This window comes from Lutjanus erythropterus, chromosome 14 (genome assembly GCF_056507025.1).
Source record: "Lutjanus erythropterus isolate fLutEry1 chromosome 14, fLutEry1.hap2, whole genome shotgun sequence".
Lineage (NCBI taxonomy): Eukaryota > Metazoa > Chordata > Actinopteri > Lutjaniformes > Lutjanidae > Lutjanus > Lutjanus erythropterus.
In genome coordinates, this window is record NC_139330.1 from 2,006,565 (window position 1) to 2,028,135 (window position 21,571).

The following is a 21,571-nucleotide window of genomic DNA, read 5'->3' on the forward strand; positions in this document are numbered from 1 at the left end:
AGAGTTACAGTTTGTTTTGTTTTTTGTGTGTGACACTGACCGCTTGTTTGTGTGCACAGACAGCAGAGTTATTGTGAAAAACTGTGTGAGTGTTGCAGAGAGATTCTGTGTTTACCTTTAAGTGTGAATGCCTGCTACAGCTTTATTTTTTATCAAACAGGTTTACCTTTAAAAATACTTTCTCTACTTTTTATTTGACTGAATTTCCCCTTTTCATGGCTCTGTATTCTTTGGGCCTTAAATGACGTTTGGTGCAGTAGCTCTCCGTTGTTGTCATCTTGTATAAAGTGACTTTAGAGCAGCGTTGGTTGTAAAAATCTGTGGCTTTTCTCAGTTAATGTGTGTTGTGTGTGTGTATAGCAATCAGCAACAGCTTCTCTTTCCTATTCACCCTCTTCTCCCCTCTGCTCTTGTGGTTTTTTTGACTGTTGTTGTTGATTTCCTCATGTGTCATCCATTCCCATGGTAACCACAGTGAGGTCATCATGATCCACCAATCAATGCGAGGCAAAAGTGCTGAGTGCCTCCACACCAGGTAAACTGGCCAGTCACGACATATTGTTTACATTTTGGATTCTAGATCAGTTGTAGTTGTATGTGTGTTGTGTTTTTATCATTTTATCACCATATGCAATTGTTCTTTAAAAAAAGTGAGATGCATAATTGAAAATACTGTTCAGAAAGGGATGAAATGGTGCTAAAACACTGAAATCGAGGCTCTTCTCTGCCTCAAAAGTAAAATGAGTGTTAGAGAAGAAAATTATATGACATTTAAAATATATTCAGATAACTAATAATTAATATTCTTTCCAATTTAATGCAAAAAGATAAGTCAAAACATAGAAGTACAGTTGTGGACTGGACTTATAAGATGAGGCTGATGATAGTCTTTTATATTTTTGTATTGTCAACAAATCCCATGAAAAATAACTGCAGTGTCCTCATTACTTCATTATCCATCTGCTTAATACTTTTTGACTTTCCTACCTTGTCTGTTGCTCTCAGCCTGAAGCCCACTTTTTTCTACTAAAAACCCTAATTTGTTTTTTGTTATGGCAAAAAAAAATATTCCAGGTGGGTTCTGTAGTTTTTAAGAGGATAATTTTGGATTATTTGGAGTGGGGTTGTATGAGATGTAGTCAGTAGATGCTGGTTTGCATGCCCCCCGTTAGGAGAAGCCGTGAGGAATACTGGCAAAAAAGATGAGCAACATATAATATCAAACTCCATAGGCAAAATCAATAATTCTGCCTCGTAGAACACGGGAGTTGCCAGTCTACCGCTGCCTTAGTTAGTCTGTTTGTGTGACTTCTGTGTTTTAAAAGGATAGTTCAGATTCAACAAAGTCACACAATAACACACACACACTAACAGGTCAAGGCAGCAGTAGATCAGTTACTCCTGTATGCTGTGAGGTAAAATCACTGATTTCGCAGATGGAGTTTGGTTGGTTTGGAGAGTGATATTTTGCTCATATTACCTGGTTTCCTGTCAGAAAAGATTGTCTTAGGGCAAAATAAAGCAGTGAAGGTATTCTAAATATAGAACACACTTATACTGACATTGATTTCCTTTTTTTTAGGTGGCTAAAATTCTGTACATTTCTATCTACTTGTGTGCTGGTGTCCCTCTCTGATTCTTCTAACTGACTTCATGTCGACCGGCATCTGCTCCGTCCCACAATCAAACTCACATAGGAATAAATGTTTTTGGGGGGACTATTTTCAGCTGCGGATGAATCCACATTTGGTGCTCTAGTGAGTTTTTGTGGCAGCAGGACGGTGTTTGTGGGATTAAGTCAAAATAAACTTCAGAGTGTGTGTTCATGGTAACAAAGCAACATGTCAGCCACTGCAACAGTGTGGTGCTGAATAAGATATAATATATATATAGACTTTGAATACACACACAATATGTGTTAGTTGGATGAATTTGGTTTGTTTTGCTCTTTTTATGGGATTTATTGACAGGCAATGACTTCTTATTTCCTCATAATTGTGGGTAACATGGCCAGTTAGGAAAGTAGCAGGTGGGAAAAAACAACAAGACTGTTATTTTAAGACAATATGTTGTCCAGGGAAACTAGTTGTACAGGTGGACAGGTCAGATTGAGGTAAAGAAGAGGGTAAAGGTAAAGGTAAAGAAGTCAAAGAGCTTGATGTTAAGTTGCACTGCTGCATCAGATCCACAAGAGGACACTACAGGACCATGCTTACACTCAGACTGTGCTTCATTCTTAACATGCTGTTGGTCTACAACCAAGCAATATTGTTCACTAGAAAAAGGAAAGGATGCATAAGAATTCATTCTTGGCCTTCTTGAAACCAGTGAATATGTACCAATTCTGTATTTGCCTCACTGATTCAGAGCTCTCTGCTCTCTTACATCCTGATACAGTTTGAGATATTAAGACTTTTACTGTCCTTTAACATTTGCACATGGGCCTTTAATTGCTATTTGAGCACAAGGCCAAAAAAGGTAAGTTACACGCTTAAGAACACATCTGTCTCTTTAGAGACATCTTCTTACAACCATACCTCTCTGATCGAAACATCCTAGCATTATTATTTGTACTTAAACACACGGACGTGTTTGAAGGTGTTTTTAAGCGTGTCAGTGGAGATGAGAGGCAGCTTTTGATGCTTGTGTGCCTGTCATGCAGTGCTGTACTTCTACTCGCTTACACTGCAAAAACCTACAAGCTTAGCCAGTGATTTTTGCAAGGAATGCACTGTTCAGAAACATGTCAGACGACGAAATGACAACTGACAGTTCACGAAACTGACCTTGGTTTTCTAGTGTAAGTAAAAGTTTTGATGTGAAAATGGAATAAATCAGCTTGTCAAACCTCTTTTAACAACATATCTTCAAATAAGCCTCATAACACACTACATAGTGCATAAAATCACTGGATAAGTTGGTGACTTTTTTGACCTATTAAACTTTATGTCTGCTGTGCAAACAGTCCCACACACCTGTTTTTTTTTCTCCTCTACCACCCATTCCTCCCATTATCCTACTTCTGCATGCATGCTAACATCAGGAGATCTACTAGGCACAATAACACACTGCCACCTAAGATGCCACTTTTGTTCAACGGTATCCACAAACACACAAACAGGTAAGTCCACAGTTAAGGGTTCAGTATGCTTCAAACAAGTGAGTGTATATCTGGAAGTTAGTCAGTTTTTCAGTTCCTTCTGTTGTTTACATCGCACCATTCTCATAATGGCCACGCATCCAAACTGTCATATTGGTGCAAACACTCTATAGGTTTATGGCCAGCAGTTTTAATAATTGCATCATTAAAGCAAATTCAAATCAAAGCAAAATCAAGTGGGCAAAATGCTCCTGGTGTTGTATGAAGGCGTGGGGAGGAGAAATCAAAACTGCGTCACAGAGGCCCAATGGAATCAAGCATTGCTTCCTGAACAGCTCCTCACAAAAAGTCTCTCATCATAGCCTCCTCTTATCTGTATAACACTGCCTCCCCCAGTCTCTCTTCAAGAGTTCAGTCTCTTTTGTGTGCCTAGTGTTGATGCAGTGAATCATGCAAAGGGGTGCATGCTTTCAGACAGTCTCTTCCCAAAGGAAGAACAATTGTAACACATGAAAAGTGATGGAAGTGCAAAAAATGGCTGAGAATTCAAACCCTGCCTACTTCCACACCTCCGCACACCTAGCCAATGGCTGCATGAAGTGGACACGATTGTGTGTTTCAGAAAATAATGAAAATTGTCACGCCGCTGCCCCCATTTCTGATGTCCAAATAGGTCTCTCAGACGATTAGACAACTTGTCAAGCCCTCTGTTTGAAGCATACTGAGGCCTTTAGACATTCTGTGGTGCAGTGTGAATTTTTCTTAACCTGTGGACAAGCACAATCATTTTGTTGTAGTAAATCGTGATAATATCCAATACTAGAGTTAGGATACCTGCCAAACTCTGCATATTTATAGTAGAAGATGAGACACAAACCTGCGGACTTTTTTTTTATGTGAGTATTTTCTCCAGCAGCAGGTGCTTCACAGATTTGTTTCCTCTCTGAGCTTTCCTTCCTTTGCAAATGCATGCTGTTTTTGAAACTTTCATCTTGTGACTAGCTCCACGCTGGCTGCATGTCGAAAGATAAGCTCTGTCGTGGGATCGCACAGGGTCATGGCAACATGCCGCTCCGTCACTCGCTGCCGTGAAATGTTCACAGATGAGGTGGCAGTTAGGTAAGACACACACATACATGCATTTAGATTATTATTAGAGGTTAAACATATGAGTGTAAGCAGGGACAAGTTGGGAGAATTTGTCAAAGGGCATTCCATCCAGAATCAAAATGTGTTTCCACCATACCTCATCTTCATGAGAACTTGCAGACACCTCCATCCTTACACCAGCCAGCCAGTCATGGTTTAGTTCTCAGACTAGTTTTATGATTTTGGGAATCTAACCAGACTTTCTTTTAAAGCATTTTTCTGTTTGTCCATTGTTTTTCTCTTTGTGTTTGTTTCTGTCCTCTCCTCCTGTCTCCTCCTCCATTGGATGGCATGTTGTGCTGTGGTGCCTCTAGTGATCTGCAGCCCTCTCTGGACAGGGTTAGGAGCGCTAGTGCCAACTGTCTGACTCCAGACAATCATGCCCCCTCACCAGAGACTGAAAGGTACCAGCCTCTGTCCCCATCTCCCCTCCCGTAGTGCTTCAGTAGTCTCTCTTCTTCTACCTCTCCTGGTCTTTGCGGTTCTTTCCCCTCTGAATGGTCCTACACTAGCTGAAGATTAAGCTTCCCCCCTCCTCACTCCTCACTCAGACCCCGCCGCTGTGCACCCCTCTACTCTTCCAATCTGCTGCTCTCACATGTTGCCACAATGCTCAAGTTGTATATGAAGGTGCAACGATTTATTTTAAAACTGACAGGAGTAAATCATCCTTGTTCAACTTGTTCAATTTTCAACTGTGGAAACATTTTGCCAAATTTTATATCATTTATGTATCACCATCTAGACCATAGACAGTAGAAGAAGACGTGGACAGAACTCCTGGAAAAAATGAAGCCAATGCAGAAGCAGAGGGCGACTCCACTGGTTGCACAAAAAAGTCTGATTATATTGTGTTTTATATGCAAATGACCCTACTTCCCACTTGATTTATGACCTCAGTAAACTGTTTCCTAATGAGGTTATGGTCTTAATCACTAGTTTAAAGTCTAATTCATTACACCATGATGTTGGTTTTGTAATTTATGGTTTGATTTAGAGTAATATAGACAATAAATCAGTGTATACTTTAGGATGAGGTTATCTTGTGATGTGTGTCCGCCTAGTGCAACACACAGGTCTCATGAAACTTGGATCAAACTATCAAACTAGACAGAGCTGATCGAATATGGATCGATATTCTGTTACTACATTGCTTAGTTGTGACTTAAAATGTTTTTGGAAACATATTTTAGTCACTGTTTAGTTAAAATACGAGGAAGATCACAACCAGGCGGAGGGGAAATGTCTAGAAGGAAACCCAAGATTTGCAAAACTCTTGTGAGATTTGTTCGTGTTGTGTCTTCTGGTTAGGGTTAGGGACATATCTTGGTTTGGGTTAAAACAGTCACTATTGCAAGATCTTTCTCGGGTCTGGAGTTCCCTTCATGACACGGGAAGGTGGCCGCCATTGTGTTTCTGGTTTCCAACAGAGCCTCCTGACACTCAGGTCAAGCTAATCAGGCATTGCTGATCAAATATGCATCAAAATTCTGTTACTGTATTGCTTATTTCTCTCTTAAAATGTTTTCAGAAACATGTTTTAGTGACTGTAATACGAGAAGGATCTCTGCGAGGTACAGTACAGTACCTCACCAGTTTCGGGCTCTCTTCAGTACTGTTCGTGCTCTGGTTGCAAAAAACCAAGATGGAAACCGCCGTGATGTCACCACAAACCAGTGGTCACAGTGGCTCTATCCACTAATTCTGCTGTCTATGATCTAGACATCTTCATGAACCCATCAAAGTATGACTTCATGAATATGATGCAAGTGCTACTGGCAAATCGGTGCACCTTTTGTTGTATATCTTACCTTAATTAATGTATCTAAAGATGAATCACTCCACCAACCAGCCTACTGTACGCTGCTTAGCTTCACACAGTCCGTCTTCTATAGAATTGACACTCATGCGTCTCGTGTTAGCTTCAATCCTTAGTGATACCAGCATCATGTCTTCCAGTCTCACCAAGGCCTGTTTGTTGAGACTGAATGTAAGATTGGCTATGCTGCTTGATCTAAAGAGATTTCTGGTGCTAGTGTAGCCTTCTTTGTCAACCATCAGCCACCATGTAATCAAAACACCTTGAGGGTTAGGTTTGAATTTATTCTAGTCTATTTTATTACAACCCAGGTCTAAAAATATTGGGACGCTGTGTAAAATGTAAATAAAAACAGATTTGCAAGTCCTTTCAACATGAATTTGATTGAATACAGTACAAAGACAATATATGTAATGTTTGAACTGATAAACAATGATCAACAATGTCCTCAGTTAGTGTCCTCAGTTCCCAAACGCTGACTGAGTGGTAAACATGATCCTGTCAAAACTTTTATGGAACATGTTGCAGGCATCAAATTCAGAATGACAAAAAAGTAATAAAGTTGATCAGTTTGAACAATAATTATCTTGTCTTTGTGCTGTTTTCAGTTGAATGTAGGTCAAAAGATTTTTGCAAATCATTGCATTCGTCCTAGTGTTTTTGTAATTGGGGTTGTACAATACTCACATGCCACATGTTGAAAGAGTTGTGGGTCAGTGTAATCATTCATCCTGTACATCGAGGCCTTCAAGTGATACCTCTGTTTTGTGACTACACTGAGGATGAGATAAGGTATCTTCATCCTGAGCGTCACATATCGGTTTGTTGTTGCCACAAATCTGCATTTGTCTGCCTCGACATTTTCAAGTGTTTTCGGCTCAAGAAGAAAACTTCAATGACAATGTTATGTTTATAGCATATTCCACTGCCCTCTAGTGGCCATAAAAAATCTTGTAGCTATGGCAGACACACAGGCAGCTTTTCACCTAATAATGGAATAGTAGTACTCTCTGATTGTGTACTGGCATTGCTGATTTGATCATATGGGTGATATATTTTGTGTGTGTACACATAGAAAATCTTTGTCCCATTCCCTGCCCCGGAGACGTCCCGCAAGTCCCAGGATTCTTATCCAACATGCTTCCCCTGAAGATGACAGGTACCCTTTTGTGGACCCCCAACTGCTTCCTCTTAGAGCTTGACTTATGCCTTCAAATCTGATGCTGTAATGACCCAAATACCCAAAGTTTTTTGTTGAATTATTATAAAAGAAGAAACCATCACCCAGTATGTCACCAATTCCTGAGTTTTTGTTGTTGTTGTTGTTTTCATTTTGTCGACCCTGACTGAAATCTTCTGGGTTCAGTCGGGTCTTATTGGGTTCAGGCAGATGTCAAGCTCTACCTCTCATCTCTTTGCTGAGCTCTGATCTTTCTGTGACTAGATGGTAGTGAATTTTCAACCTAAACTTTTCCAACTCTTTCTATTCTGATAAGTGTAGTGAGTGACTTTATCTTGTATCATATTAAAAAATAAAATGTAGCAGGAAAGTGGCTGAATTTCAAATTTCTTTAAAGAAATAGCTCAGAATTTCACTTTCTTACTAAGAGTGAAATGAGAAGATCCACACTACTCTCATATTGGTTTGTTAAATATGAAGTTACAACCAGGAAGAGGTTGGCCATAATTTCAAACACTCAAACTGTACATTCATGCATGCACAAATGTGTGCACATGAGTGGGAGAACGTGATAAACATCTAGGTAAGTGCTGAAAACAAGTATAATATGACAATTATTGTATTATAGCGAAATCTGAGACAATTTGTTAGTGTACATTGAAAACCATGACATCTTAGTGGACAAACAAAGACAACTGGTCATCATAACCAGTAGACAGTTATCTTAGCCTAGCATAATGAGTTCAAGTTTTTAGGGGGGAAACAGTTAGCCTGGCTCTGCCCAAAGGTATGCATTAACAAACATGACATAACAGCTTCATTAATAAGCTTTAGAGGTGTTGGTAGAACATGGCCTGGCCAGCTGTTACCTTATATTTCAAGTCTTTATGCTAGACAATGCTAACATTTCCTGGCTTTAGCTTCATATTTACCAAGCAGATAGGAGAAAGGTATTAATCTTCTCCTGACAAAAAAGCCAATAAGCAAATTTTCCAAAATATCGAACTATTACTTTACACTTCGTCTTCTTCTTGAAACCAGTAACTGTTGCATTTGCAACTGTAGGGTTTCTCTTTATTGCAACAAATACAAGATAAAGTAACAAGCTATTCTTGTCACTTTTAGCTTCCTTTTGCTAACCCTAAACTCCTGGCGTGTGGTCAATGAGCTGGACACAGTGAGAGTGAACATGATACACAACTTAGAACTTGTCAAAATGTCCCACAGGCAAAGGCAAGTTCTACTTTGTTTCATATGTTGTCACTCACATTGTGTAAAGGGTTGCTTGTTGGTGGTGTTTTTCTGGTTTGTTGCAGAGAGTTGTAGCGATAGTTTTCGTTCCTTGGTTGTGGTTGTTGTTGCCGTAGTTTTGTTCTGTTGCTTTTCTATCCTTCCTTCATGGTTTTTACTGAACAGTTTGTGCTCCTCTGAACTTCTGGTAGTTTGTACTAGTTATGGTGTGAAATCTTTCCTTGCTGAGTTTGCTTCCTGCAGTCTTTCAGAGTGTACTTTTTGTTCTGGGAATTGCATCTGCAGCTTCTGTGTGCTCGCCCTCTGCTCATAGAAGTCTCTCTTTTCCAAGGCTTAGTGCTCAGAAATGACGTAGAAATCATGATGTTCATAATTCATATCAGACATGTGACTGTGTGTGTGTGTTTGTGTGTGTGTGTGCGTTTGTGTTTGTGTGGTGGTACATGTATCATCCTTGTCATCTTCATGTCCATGAATGGAGAATATGGATGCTACTTCCTACTCAAGAGACTTTAATTCACCTCAGTACAAAGAAGAGGTACACACACTTACATGCGCGCACACACAACACACACACACACACACACACACACACACACACACACACACACACACACACACACACACACACACACACAGAGTTACAGATGAAGCATGACTGTGTGACACCCCTTATTCATATCACCATCATACCATCCATCACAGCATGCCTCCTATTTCCTGTTTTCCAGATCATAAACTTATAAGGCCAATGACAGCCCCCTGACAGAGTCACACTCTCAGTGATGTATCCTCCATCATGCTCTCTTCCATCCTCTCATCCATCCATCCATCTTTTTTTTTCCTTTTCTGTATTGTTCCCTTTGCTCATCCGCCACTCTCCAGGCAGCCTCGGACCCTGGAAACACCTGAGTATCACACTCTTGGCAGGAAGCTCTCTGACAGTAGCAGGTAAGGCATGTACTGTATGCTCAGCACATGTCAGACAGTTAACGTATGAGGTCACTGATGGGAAGAGCTTCAAATTACACAACTTCTAAATTATTGTAAAAATGAGTCTATTGCTCATAGTTTTTCAAATCCACTCTTCAGCTTAGAGGAGGCAATCTTTGTTTGTTAGTTTCAGCCCCATTAGGACTGGATTTAAATTACAGGGGGAGGAGAGAAAGGACATATTTACCAGCATTTTAACCACAGTAAATTCACAGGATGTGGTAATAAACATGGACCATCAGCAGGCTGACTAACAGCGTTGTAGTGGAAATGACATTTCGACATGTCAAAATGTGTTTTTAGATGGTAGAAAGGCTTCTGTACAAATAGATGTAATTTTATGTGAAACTTTTGTTAAAGAACATGAATATTTTGTACATGGAGAAAAAAATTCAATAAGAATTTGTTCTTAATGATTTGTTTGGCTGCATAAAGGTAAAATAAATAAAGAAAATGTGGTACAATGGCCTGACCAGACTGACAAATAAAACGGCTGAAAGAGACAAAGACACCTCTGAGCAACAGTTTAATAAGAATATAAGACATCACCAGTCATTAGCAAGGAAATAGGAAGCTTAACATTGAAATCTGTGCAGATTTAAATAGAAACAGGTTCCTGTTTCAGTGTCAAGTGCTCAATAATGCCTGCAACAAGCTAGAATTAACAGGGTTGCTTATTAAAACTTTAAAATAGAAATAGAAGGCAGGTCTAGAGTTAGTGCTCTTGGAATTGGATCAGCTGAAAATACTCTGGACTGGCACAGTTAACAAACAGTCCAACAAACACAGGACTCACACCCAGGAGACCGGGGTTTGTGTCCTGTGTGAAACCAGAAGTCAATGCTGATTTCTTTTTAAGTTACATAACTTACCTAAGTTATTTTAAGTTATGCTCGTAAGTTAACTAGCTTACATTACGTAGAGGAACTTGCATACCTAATGAACTTATTTAAATAAAAATCGTGATCTTTTCCTAAACTTAACAACGTAGTTTTGTTGCCTGAACTGAAGCAAGTCTTTTTTGTGCCTTTATTTTGAAAGTCTATGCAGGTAATGCATATTTGTTAGTGCTAAAGTGACAGTAGGTTCTGCATGTGCAAAACTGACACTAGAGTTACCTACAGCATCATACAGGTCCACTGAGCAAGCTGCTGTATTTGATGAATTTATCTTTTTTCAAAGGCTCCATGTGGCCTTGTAAGCACAGACAAAATGATGTATTACACTAAATGGTGCGTCAGTCCTCTGTCCTAAAAGTCAGGGTTATTACACAACTACATGTTTACTGGCAATATTTTTTCCAGGCAAGGAAGTATTAAAGTCTTGACATGCCTTGTCCATGACCACCATGTTACTAATCAGTCAGTGTGGACTGCTTTTATCTTTAAATCAAGACCACTATCTTTCCCTAAACTAAGTGCTTTAAGTTGCCTAAACATAACCATAAAACATTCATTATGCTTTAGTTCCCATTATGTTTCCTTCAAAACATATTTCTTGTTAAAAATTAGTAGTATGTAAATAAATGTAATGTGTTCAGGCAGTGTAGGAGTACTTTAATATATAGTCAAAATTGTCAACCATGCATTGAATAAAGTTAAAGTTAAGTTTAACTCGTGTTTCACTGATTTAGATGACCTTTTATTTATTTGTATTCTGTTGCTTTTTCCTCCTCTTCCATTTTTCTTCAACCCCATCTATCTTCCTGTTTTTGTTCCTGCATGCTGCTGCTCACACACTGTTTGTGGGGCTTTGGGTTTGTATGGCACTCGTGTGACTGTGTGTGTGTGTGTGTGCGTGCATGCGTGCGTGTGTGTGTATCAGAATCAAGCCCACCTCAATCTTAAGGGGCTCCAGAGGAAAGAAGGCACCACTGCGGCCCCTTGGTAAGGGGAGTCCTCTTGAATGAGTGCAAAGGCAGATTCTCTCTGGTTTTACTGTAAATTCTGTGGTTGAGAGGAACAAGACAAGACTGCTTTCTCATGCCTTCGTACTTTTACCTGTTGTTTGTGTGTGTGTGTTTGTGTTTGTGTCTTTGCCACATCACGACCTCGGACGCTGCTGCTGTTCTGTGTTTGTGTATTTGTCGTATATGTGTTGTGTGGACAACAAAAGTTTTGTGTTAAGTGTTCCAGGTCTGTTTTGCATATTTTTGGTCTGTTTCAATCTTTTAATGGGGCAATTTTTAACACACAAGGGTAAAGTGACCATAATTCTAATGTAACTAATAGATTTAGAGTCTGTAATTATATCCTGTTGCCGTCTTCTGAGTATAAAGGCCTTTACACACCAACAGCGATGAGAATAAATGGCAAAATTGCAAATAATTTTGAGGGTAATTTGGATGTGCTTGACGATGTGATTTTCTAAAAACAAAGAAATTGCACCATGGGAAAAAAATACAATGAAGGAAAATTGCATACCTGGAGGAAGAGAGGAGGACTTTGTGTATTTCACTGTGTGGTTCAGGAGCTAAAACTGAATTACAACTGTTTCATGATGTGTTCCAGGGTGTCTGGTGAACACAGAGTGACCAAATCCCAACAAAGTTTGTGTGGAACATGTTACTAAAGCTGAGAGTTAGTCTAAAATTTTGATACATGTATCTAACTTTAAAAATATATATTTCTGCCCCTTAGCTTGTAACATCTCTGTGCTTTGCCTGATGGTTGATTAGACCATGCAGGTTACAGGTTACTGCAGGTTACCCACCGCCATGTAAAACTGAAAAATATCTTCAGCAGTTTTCACAAAAAACTATCTTCCAGTTATAAGAACTTTCCCAGTCATTGTTGTAGCTCTGCTTCACTTTCTTTATGGAATTTTCCATCATATTCCAACTAAATCTGCGTAGCTTGTGACTTTGCGGTTGCTCCCAAATTTTGCACGATTAGTTTGTGCAAAAAAGAAAAAAAACACATCTGGTGTGCAGAGGCCTTAATGGAACAGTTGATGGCCTGTGAAATCTTCATTTTGAATGGAAGCTTTATACAGTAACACTGATAAACAACAAACAGAACAATACAAATTAGCTGCAACATGCAGTAAGTAATGTACCAAAACACGTGGAACTGACAGGTAATTCACAGTGAAATAAAAATTGTGGGTTTCATGAATAAGCCCTGCTTTTGGGTCTTCTTTGAGAATGGATTATAATGAATGAATGCCTGCAGATAATGATGGGATTCGTGCTTAAAGGCTTTCACCTTCTCTCTGTGTTCTTCCACCATCTAATCTTTATTTGCTGCTCTTCCTGCGACAGGATCCCTCACTGTCGACCCCTGAACGAGTTTCACTTTGCTTCACTTTGTGAATATGCTTTTGCCACTGAAGTTTCACAGAAATGTTGCTGCTGTTCTTTTATTTTCACGACTGATGCTTTTCCTACAGCCATGTTCTCTCATGTTTTTATGCAATTTTATATTTGATGTTGCACATTTGTTCCACTGGTTAAAAGCTGTGTTCCTTCAGGTGAAATTTCAAAATAACACTGTAAATAGGATAAAGTCAAGTTGACCAGCGAGTGACTGGTGCTGCAGGGTATCACAAACATACTGACTTTAATTTAATTTTCTCTCTTTTTTGTTATTCCCATTCTTTTCATCCTTTTGTTCATTTTTCTTCTCTCTCCGCTCTCCTCTTTTCCTCCACCTCTCCCTCCTGTTTCTGCTTCATTATCATGTTATTTTATATTAGGGGCCACCTCCAAGGTGGTTCGTCTCTTTCCTCCTCAGTGACGTCCTCCTCGGCACGCAGAGTACGGCAACTCCCACAGCTTCCCCCCAAGAGCAGCACCGTAGAACAAGGTATGTGCTGATGATTGTGTGTGTGTGAAACTGAATAAAGTCAAGGTGAGGGATAATTCGTACATCAGCTTGTACAGTGTTGACAGTTGTGCTACACCGATGCAGTCATTAGTCATCATTATTATCACAAACCGACACCCCATGTCTTCAGAATCCACATGATGTATCCTGTAGGGCAAAAGAAAAACTAAGTTTAAAAAATCCTTTCTGGGATTCAAACATGCCAACACCGGATTCAACGTTTGTGGTTAAAATCAAAGGACGGACAGACAGAGATTCCTACCAAAATGTTCTCACGACCAAACCTTTTTTTTTTTTGCTTCAGATACTCAGATTAAAGTGCAGTGTCTGATTAAATGTGAGTTTATTGAGTTTCTCGTATTTTGTGTGCGTGTGTGTTTGTGCGTGTGTAGCCCTGGTAGCAGAGGAGTGTGTTCGTCAGCTCCAGATGAGGGTTCGTTCCAACCGGGTGTCAGCCGGCCCCACCTCCAGCCAACAGGACCTGGACCGATCCCTCAAGAACAAACGGGAGGTGGGACACAACTGTTTTTTATGTTTTATTTTTTGGCTTCATTCAGCTTGACGATTCACTTTAAAACAAAGTCATCAGGAGAGTGGAGGGAGACAACAAGAGCTCCAGCCAGACAGCGTGAGCCGTAATGTTGCTGAAGTGCATCGCAGTGAATTGCATTTACTGTCTAAGAAAGTAATAAATTATGTTACCGTAATGGTGAAGACCACTCAATAAAATGAATTGGTTCCAACTGGGCAGTCGCTCAAGAGTGCACCTCACTTCTCACATACAGGAGTGTATAATCCATACTGGCTGCTTTTCATGTCCCTAACTTACAGAAAACTGACAGTTTAATGGCGAAGTCCTGACTTTCACACGTGTCTACATGCTGGTAGTTGAACTTTTTTGTATGCATCATGTCACAGCTGTCTTTGTGAAGCATTACGACGTCCCTCAGCTGACTGAATGTGAAATGCTGTCAATCTGAAGGTATAGATCATCAACACAAACTGACTCAAACATCCATAAGTGGCAGTAATGCCAATCCTGTGATGTGGATAAGAACATGGACAACAAAGTGGACGATGGAAAGTGATCAAGGCTTGATCACTGTGGGATTTTAAACAGCTTTCTGTTGCAAAATATTAAATAGTCTGAGTTTGTCTGATATACAGTAAATTGTAACACAAAAAAAACAGTGTAATAAATATTTTAAAAAAGGGTTTTCAAACTTTCTTTCAGCAGACATTCATGAATGTACATGCAGGAAAAAAAATAGGCTGATCAGTCCAGTGAGATTAACTCTGGACAAGTTCCAGGTCTGTTGGTCACGAGAGTGCACACACGCAAGCGATCGCATGATCCCCCGGGCAGACAGAAACCATCTTTGGGAAATATTATTTGACATGTACTTAATTTTTTTTTTGTTTTCTCCCTTGACCCATCTGCCAGCAGGGAGGGAGAGTCGTTTGAGATGTCCTGGCTTCACTTTTTCGGAGCTGTCATGTCGACCGTCTTTCTGTGCGTCCGTTGCGTGTCCAGGCTTTGCTTGACATTTCTAAATCTCCTACAGGCCTTTTTCACAACAGACATTTTTGTCTTGGCTTTGCATGATAAGCGCAGGTGTTATAAATAACATTAGGGATGGCTCAGTTCCATTAAATGTTGCACTAAGCCACGAAAGTGAATGAGCACACACACCACCAGGACCGGGAGCAGAAGTTGTACAACATAGAAGTTACACCTTTATCATTCCAGTTGATACATGGAGTTCGGTGACCTGATGTAAACCTACTTCAAACTGAGCAGTTATGCATAAATTAGCTCATCAGTAACACCTCTCCTGTTTGTTTCTTGATCAGTTGATTTTCAGCTGTACACTAGCAACACTTTGTGTGATGTTTGTTTCCTGCAGCTCTACAAGGACCAGAGAAGGAGCAGTGAGAACGTTTCCCATAAGTCCTCAGACAGTGATGTCAGCGACGTGTCAGCCATCTCTCGAACCAGCAGTGCCTCTCGCATCAGTAGCACCAGCTACATGTCCATCCAATCAGAGAGACCCCGGGGACGCTTCAGGTACCCACACATACTCACTCACTTCACTTTATTCTGTTATTGCTCATGTTTACTTTCCAATTAAATGAAATCATATGACATAAACAGAGTTTTGGCTGATTGTTATTGTAAAATGCGATGATCAGCAGGGCCATGCGAGCAACGGGCCGCCACATGATGAAGAGCACCAGCGTGAGTGGGGAGATCTACGGCATGGAGCACGCTGACGGCAGCCAATCAGACACGGCGCTCGGTAGCCTTGGAAGCGGGATCAAGAAGCGGCGTTCAAGCCTCAGTCAGCGTGTTGTCGCCATCCTGCCATCCAGACGCAGCCGGAGTACCTCGCAGCTCAGCCAGACAGGTCAGAGGACAGTTTGAGAAGTCATCACATGAATTCACGCAGAGAGAAAATGTTAGCAGGCCGACTTATCCTGACAGCCTCAACTACGTCACCACCAACCACAGACACTTTCTTTAAAGAAGCACCTCCACAGTAATTTTAATACATTAGTGTAATTACTGTAAATAAATAAGACCATCGCCAAGGAGACTGGCAGCCTCTGATGGCATCTATTCTGTTTTATATTGTGTGGTAAATCATTCAGTCTTTGGCATATGATGAATAAAGTTAAAAGGCTGATATAAATTTTTATCAGTAAAGCTGAAGCAGCAATATTTGCTTGATTAAGTGAGTATTATTTTTCCTTAAAGCCGCTATATCATAGGAGATTTTTATGTGAATACAGCAGCTTTCAAATCCCTTTGATGATGTTTGTTTATAGAAAAATTAGATAATCTGAGGGAATAGCAGTGGCGTGAGATGATATTTTGTGGTTATGGTGGTGAAAACAGCTGCTTTTGTCCACAGGGGCCTCCGAAATCAACCCAGATGAAAGTTTCTTGTAGTACCTTTAAGTAGTGTGACATCATATCTAACGCAAAGGAGCACAAGAACACAATAGAGGTGTTATTTCTTTTTGGTATGCAGCTCTTTACAGTGTTGTGAGTAGTTTCATGTAGGAACTATTTTCTTTCAAGCAGAAAGAAAGTAGTTCCAGTAGGTTCTACCACAGAAAGAAATGAAATTGCTGGTCTGTGGATTATTTTGAGTAACCAGGTCATGATTTCTGGAAAGAGACACTACTGTTGAATCTTTCAGATGTATTTTTTTTTCTTTAATGTACAAGAGCTACTACACCTCTGTAAAACAACACACACACACTGAGCTGTTATCTGTTTAACTATTTAGAGGCATGTGGAGGCCAGATAATTTTCTACCAGTTCATGCATCATGTTTTCTCCGTTGGAAGGGACCTTAATGGGCACTGAAGAGTCTCTGTGCATTTATTTATGGATTTAATGTCTTTTTATCTGTACAGAAACAAACTGCTCTGCTCTTTAAGACAAAAGCACACACACACACACACACACACACACACACACACACACACACACACACACACACACACATACAACCTGTATGTCACTAATGCTGTAACACATTTAGATCATCAGTGTATCCAGTGTTGCTGTTGTTTCTGATGTTGTTTGTTTATTGGCTTTGTTGTTGTTATGTGTGTTATTTCAGAGGCGGCGGGTAAGGCGGCGGACAGACAGAAAGGTAAAGCAATAGTTAGACAGACAGTCAGACAGACAGACAGTCAGACAGACAGCCAGGCAGGCAGTTTGAAAGACAGGCAGTCAGACACTGTAAGACAGGAAGAAAGGTGAAGTAACACTTTACTTCAGGTGTTGCTTCTAAAGGTGCCATAAAGGTGCTGCATGTTATAAACCAGCATGGTGTACTGGTTCCCAACCTGGGGATCCTGACCCCCACCAGGGTTCCCGAAACCTTCACAGGCGGTCGCAAAGCCTTCTTGATTTTAAGGGGTGAAAGGAAACATCTTAAGAAATGTGCATTAGGCCCATATCTCAGCATTTCATTCATTTCTGTGAAGAAAACTCACTGAAGTAGTAAATAGTTTGAATCATCATTTAAGATATAAACTGAAAAAAAATCCAAGAATAAAGGAACAGTGACAGCTTCGGCCTGCGTTATTACAATATACAGTTAAAGCAGGAAGAGCTAATAGCAGAGTGGCCAAGCTTAACAGAGAAGAAAACATTGAATTTATCAAAAGGGAAGTTCATAAAAATATCACAAAAACTCATCTCTGATGCAAAATTCACAGGATTAGATTAGATTACAGAATAATCTGTTCAAATATCATCTAAATTGTTCATTTTACACAAACTTCCTGCTGTTATTGCCTTCTTTATTTGGGTTAATTCTGTGGTTGTTCTGTTCTGTTATTATTATTCATTTAATATAATAAAAAATATCTCTAAAATACATCACTCAATCAGGGGTTGAGAGTTTGCTGATTTATAGAAAAAGGGTCCCTTCAGGAAAAAGTTTGGGAACCGCTGTATTATATTGTATTAAAAACTCTTCAAAGGGTTAAATGCACTATGTAGCAACTCTTAAATATTTGAATTACATTAAGAAATGTTAAAGAATAGGTTAAAGCTTGACAGTAGTTTTAGTTAGACCAAGCTCAGGCAGAGAGTGAATGACAGACAGGGAGAGTTTCAGAGCAGCTCTGTTAGACAGGTGAAGGTTTCATGCACCTCCAGCCCCTCCCAAGATCTGTCTCCGGCACGCTTCCTTACTCCACCCTCTTCTGTCACCATTGTGTTCAAAGGACGGTTCAGTTCTACAAACAGCCTGGCTGAGTCAAAATTGTTTTTCTCAATGCAGTCTGATTGGTGCAACGTACAGTACACACCTAATCTGCCTTTTAATTTTCACAATCAAACTAAATCCGACTCCATGCCTTCTAAAAGGGCATTATGCACCTATTATTATAACAGCAGGCTTATAAAGAGCTGAACTCCTCCTTCACATCTGGACGTATGATTTCTTCAGCCCTCTGAGTTTTACCTTTACATCATTGCCAAACATTCAAGATTAGGGTGGACTGAATAAACCCTGTGACCTTCCTGCAGTGACCTCATCACCTAAATAACAGTAGATCATTCCTAATTTACAAAAATGTGATGTTATTTTCTCACATCCTGAGGATTGCCATGTGTTTATCTTGTAGATAAATGATGTTTTTGGATGTTGGTGAGGTCACCGTAGAATATTAATTTGCATGGGATGTCCTGCAAATTGATAAACCTCAGCCAAAGTTATCAGGCTTGTCAGAGTTTTTGTTTTGAATTGATGCAAAAAGTACAAGACTCAATATGTAAGATTTTGTGACCTTGTATTATATTTTAAGTCTTTTAATATTCTCTACAAATGCAGGTCCAGTTATCCATATTTATTTCTCAGGGTGGTGAAGGTATGACCCACCCTAACCCTGCCCTCATGCTGAAACCTAATCAACCAAAACCGGCAAAGGCAACAAGTACTAGCCAATCAGAGTCAGAGTAGGGTGGGTCATGACTTGGCTATCCTGGGAAAAAAAATGTGGTGCATTTTGGGTAGGTATGACATGAGATGCCTGATAACTGTTAACAGCCTTGGTTCACCTGTTAAGTTTTACTGTTTAAGACGTCTTTTATCTCCACTTTTTGCCCAGAAGCAACAGCAGCTAAGAAGGTGGGTAAGGCTGGAAGCAGCAGCATCCAGAGGAGCGTGGAGACGGGCATGGCTGTGGAGTACCCGCGGGGAGGGTCAGCCATGAACCGACAGGCCAGCAGAGAGTCGACTGATGGCAGTATGAACAGCTACAGCTCTGAGGGGAAGTACGTACACACCGGACGACTGACCTGCATGTGAACACAGAATGAATGTCATGTACATACGTATGTGCAGTGTAAAGTGATGAGAGCTGTGGTGGCATTTTATCAACATAAAAGGCTTTTTCACACCGCCGCCTGGTAACTTGCCGCCCTCGTTCATTTCAGGGAGAGGAAGGCTATGTTATTTTTCCTCCTAACTTTATTGAGCATGTTTATATACAGAGGTTTGCAAGCTAGTCTGTGTTTTGTGGACTTTTGGGTGGGTTTCTACCAGCAGTAAGACGTTCAATGAAACGCCTGCCTGTCATCACAGCCTTGGAACGTAGCGGTAGCAGCTGCTTTTAAAAACGCTTTGCTTTTCAGGGGAATGCTCCTGCAAGTAGGTGGTTTTCTTGTTGGCTACAGTGCGGTGGTGTGAAAGAAGCTCCTGAATGCCACAAGAAAAGAGCATCTTTACAAAAGCAAGAAGAATTACCGCTTCATGTTTGTTTGTGTGAAAAAGTATTCACTGGAAAGATTGTGGCTGTACTTGTTCATGCGAGCTCTGTCTTTAGTACCATTAGGAAATTATGATGTCTTCTATTCACAAGCATTATAGTTTTATAGGCTAACCTGCAATTCTAAGCCAATTTATGAAAGAAATATGATTTTTACGAGTTTCTATAATTTACAGAAGCTGGCTGTTTCTCCTCTATAGTTAATAAATGTTAGCATACTGACAGTTGCATTAAGCTCAAAGCACCACTGTGCCTAAATATAACAGACAAAGTCATTGTTTAGCAAGTCACAAGTCATTTACAAGTCCCAAGTCAAGGCTGACAAGTCCTGGCATGTGGTTCACTTGGGCTATACACGACTTGAACAATGCTTTAACACACAGATCTGTTTTCTTTTCTTATACATGTGTAACTATAGTGATTGTGTGTTTTGCCATCTGATATTTTCTCGGAGGTAAACAAACAAGTTAAGGTCGATGCCGCTGCCTTTATCATGTCAGGAGGCACCAAGTAGCAACAAGTAGACACAAGGACAGTAGCAAATAAAATGCACAAAAATGACTTTGAGAGAAACAGATTAGCTCTGCACCAGTAAAAATTAAAGCATGTAAATGTACATCTGTCACAGCTTAGAGCTACTTATATTACTTTACATTCTTCCATGTGCTTCCTTTCAATTAGTCCTCATTCTAAATCCTCTAAAATCATGCAGTTATTATTATCACAGTATAATGTAGGGTGAGGGTTTTCTCAAACTTATAATTCTACTCTCGGTTGCATCATGTAGTCTGTGTTTTGAGTGGCAATGTAGGGATTATTGAATAATTTGTGTGTGTGTGTGTGTCAGTCTGATCTTCTCAGGTATGCGGTTGGGTGCCGACAGTCAGTTCAGTGACTTCCTGGATGGTTTGGGCCCCGGTCAGCTGGTTGGCCGGCAAACACTGGCAACACCTGCCATGGGTGAGTGAAGGCACCATTGAATCCACAGCGCATCCCAAACCCCACCATTCTTCATTTGTAATACAAGAAACCCTGCGAATACTGCATACTGTGTATATATGTATATACTGTGTGTACTGTATTTAAAGAGAACTTTCTGCTGATTTCTCAATAATGTGTTTGCATATGTCTCCGGTACAAACAGGTGATGTTCAGATCGGTTTGATGGATAAGAAAGGCCAGCTGGAGGTTGAGGTGATCAGGGCACGAGGCCTTACCCCCAAACCAGGCTCCAAATCCCTCCCAGGTACCACAAACACACTCAAACCATAAATACAGCACTTATGTGTGATACCTGAATGTCAGACTCAAACACATGCAGAGACCACTCCTCCATCATTTTATCTGTCTCTTTTTGCTTCCTCTTTTTCACTCCATCCTCAGCTCCCTATGTCAAGGTGTACCTGCTGGATAACGGAACTTGTAAAGCCAAAAAGAAAACCAAGATTGCACGAAAGACCCTGGAGCCGCTCTACCAGCAGCACCTTCTCTTTGATGAGAGTCCCCAGGGCAAGGTGCTTCAGGTAAAAAGAATGTCCATAAAAAGATTCAAATAAAAACTTTTACATTTTAATTAATGTTATATAAAGAAAGATTTTAAGTCGTGGTTTAACAGCAAATGACCATCTTACAGTATAATTAGCTCTATGACAGAGCTGTGGACTTTGCTGTGAGAATCGACTTTGTATTGCGACATCGTTCCCTAATGACTTGATTTGAGACTTGAAAGCAAAAAACATTCTTGTTTAAAGTTTCAGGAACTTTAAAAAACATTTTATGAACAGATTGATACTGTCTTTTCTTCATCCTGAGCTCAATATTTATTAGTTTAACTTGGAATTTTTTCAAATGACTTGAAACTTGACTGAGTTGTCTTGAATTACTCGAGACTCGGCTTGGACGTTTTTTAATGACTTAAGACTTGTCTGAATGACATGACTAGTTACTAGTCTAAC

General features: G+C 40.1%; 1 protein-coding gene across 1 annotated transcript in view; it reads left to right on the plus strand.

Moving 5' to 3' along the window:
- The window catches only part of rims1a (regulating synaptic membrane exocytosis 1a), a 110,461-nt gene that overhangs the window by 88,105 nt on the left and 785 nt on the right, over positions 1 to 21,571 (plus strand). Inside the window, exons 19-34 of the mRNA XM_084735433.1 lie at positions 476 to 535; positions 3,044 to 3,121; positions 4,103 to 4,219; positions 4,564 to 4,653; positions 7,144 to 7,227; positions 8,981 to 9,037; positions 9,385 to 9,450; positions 13,189 to 13,298; positions 13,712 to 13,830; positions 15,227 to 15,387; positions 15,513 to 15,727; positions 16,955 to 16,987; positions 18,957 to 19,122; positions 20,464 to 20,576; positions 20,761 to 20,862; positions 21,000 to 21,139. Of these exons, the coding sequence (XP_084591559.1) occupies positions 476 to 535; positions 3,044 to 3,121; positions 4,103 to 4,219; positions 4,564 to 4,653; positions 7,144 to 7,227; positions 8,981 to 9,037; positions 9,385 to 9,450; positions 13,189 to 13,298; positions 13,712 to 13,830; positions 15,227 to 15,387; positions 15,513 to 15,727; positions 16,955 to 16,987; positions 18,957 to 19,122; positions 20,464 to 20,576; positions 20,761 to 20,862; positions 21,000 to 21,139 (1,711 nt within the window). The remainder of the gene's footprint in view (positions 1 to 475; positions 536 to 3,043; positions 3,122 to 4,102; positions 4,220 to 4,563; positions 4,654 to 7,143; positions 7,228 to 8,980; positions 9,038 to 9,384; positions 9,451 to 13,188; positions 13,299 to 13,711; positions 13,831 to 15,226; positions 15,388 to 15,512; positions 15,728 to 16,954; positions 16,988 to 18,956; positions 19,123 to 20,463; positions 20,577 to 20,760; positions 20,863 to 20,999; positions 21,140 to 21,571) is intronic.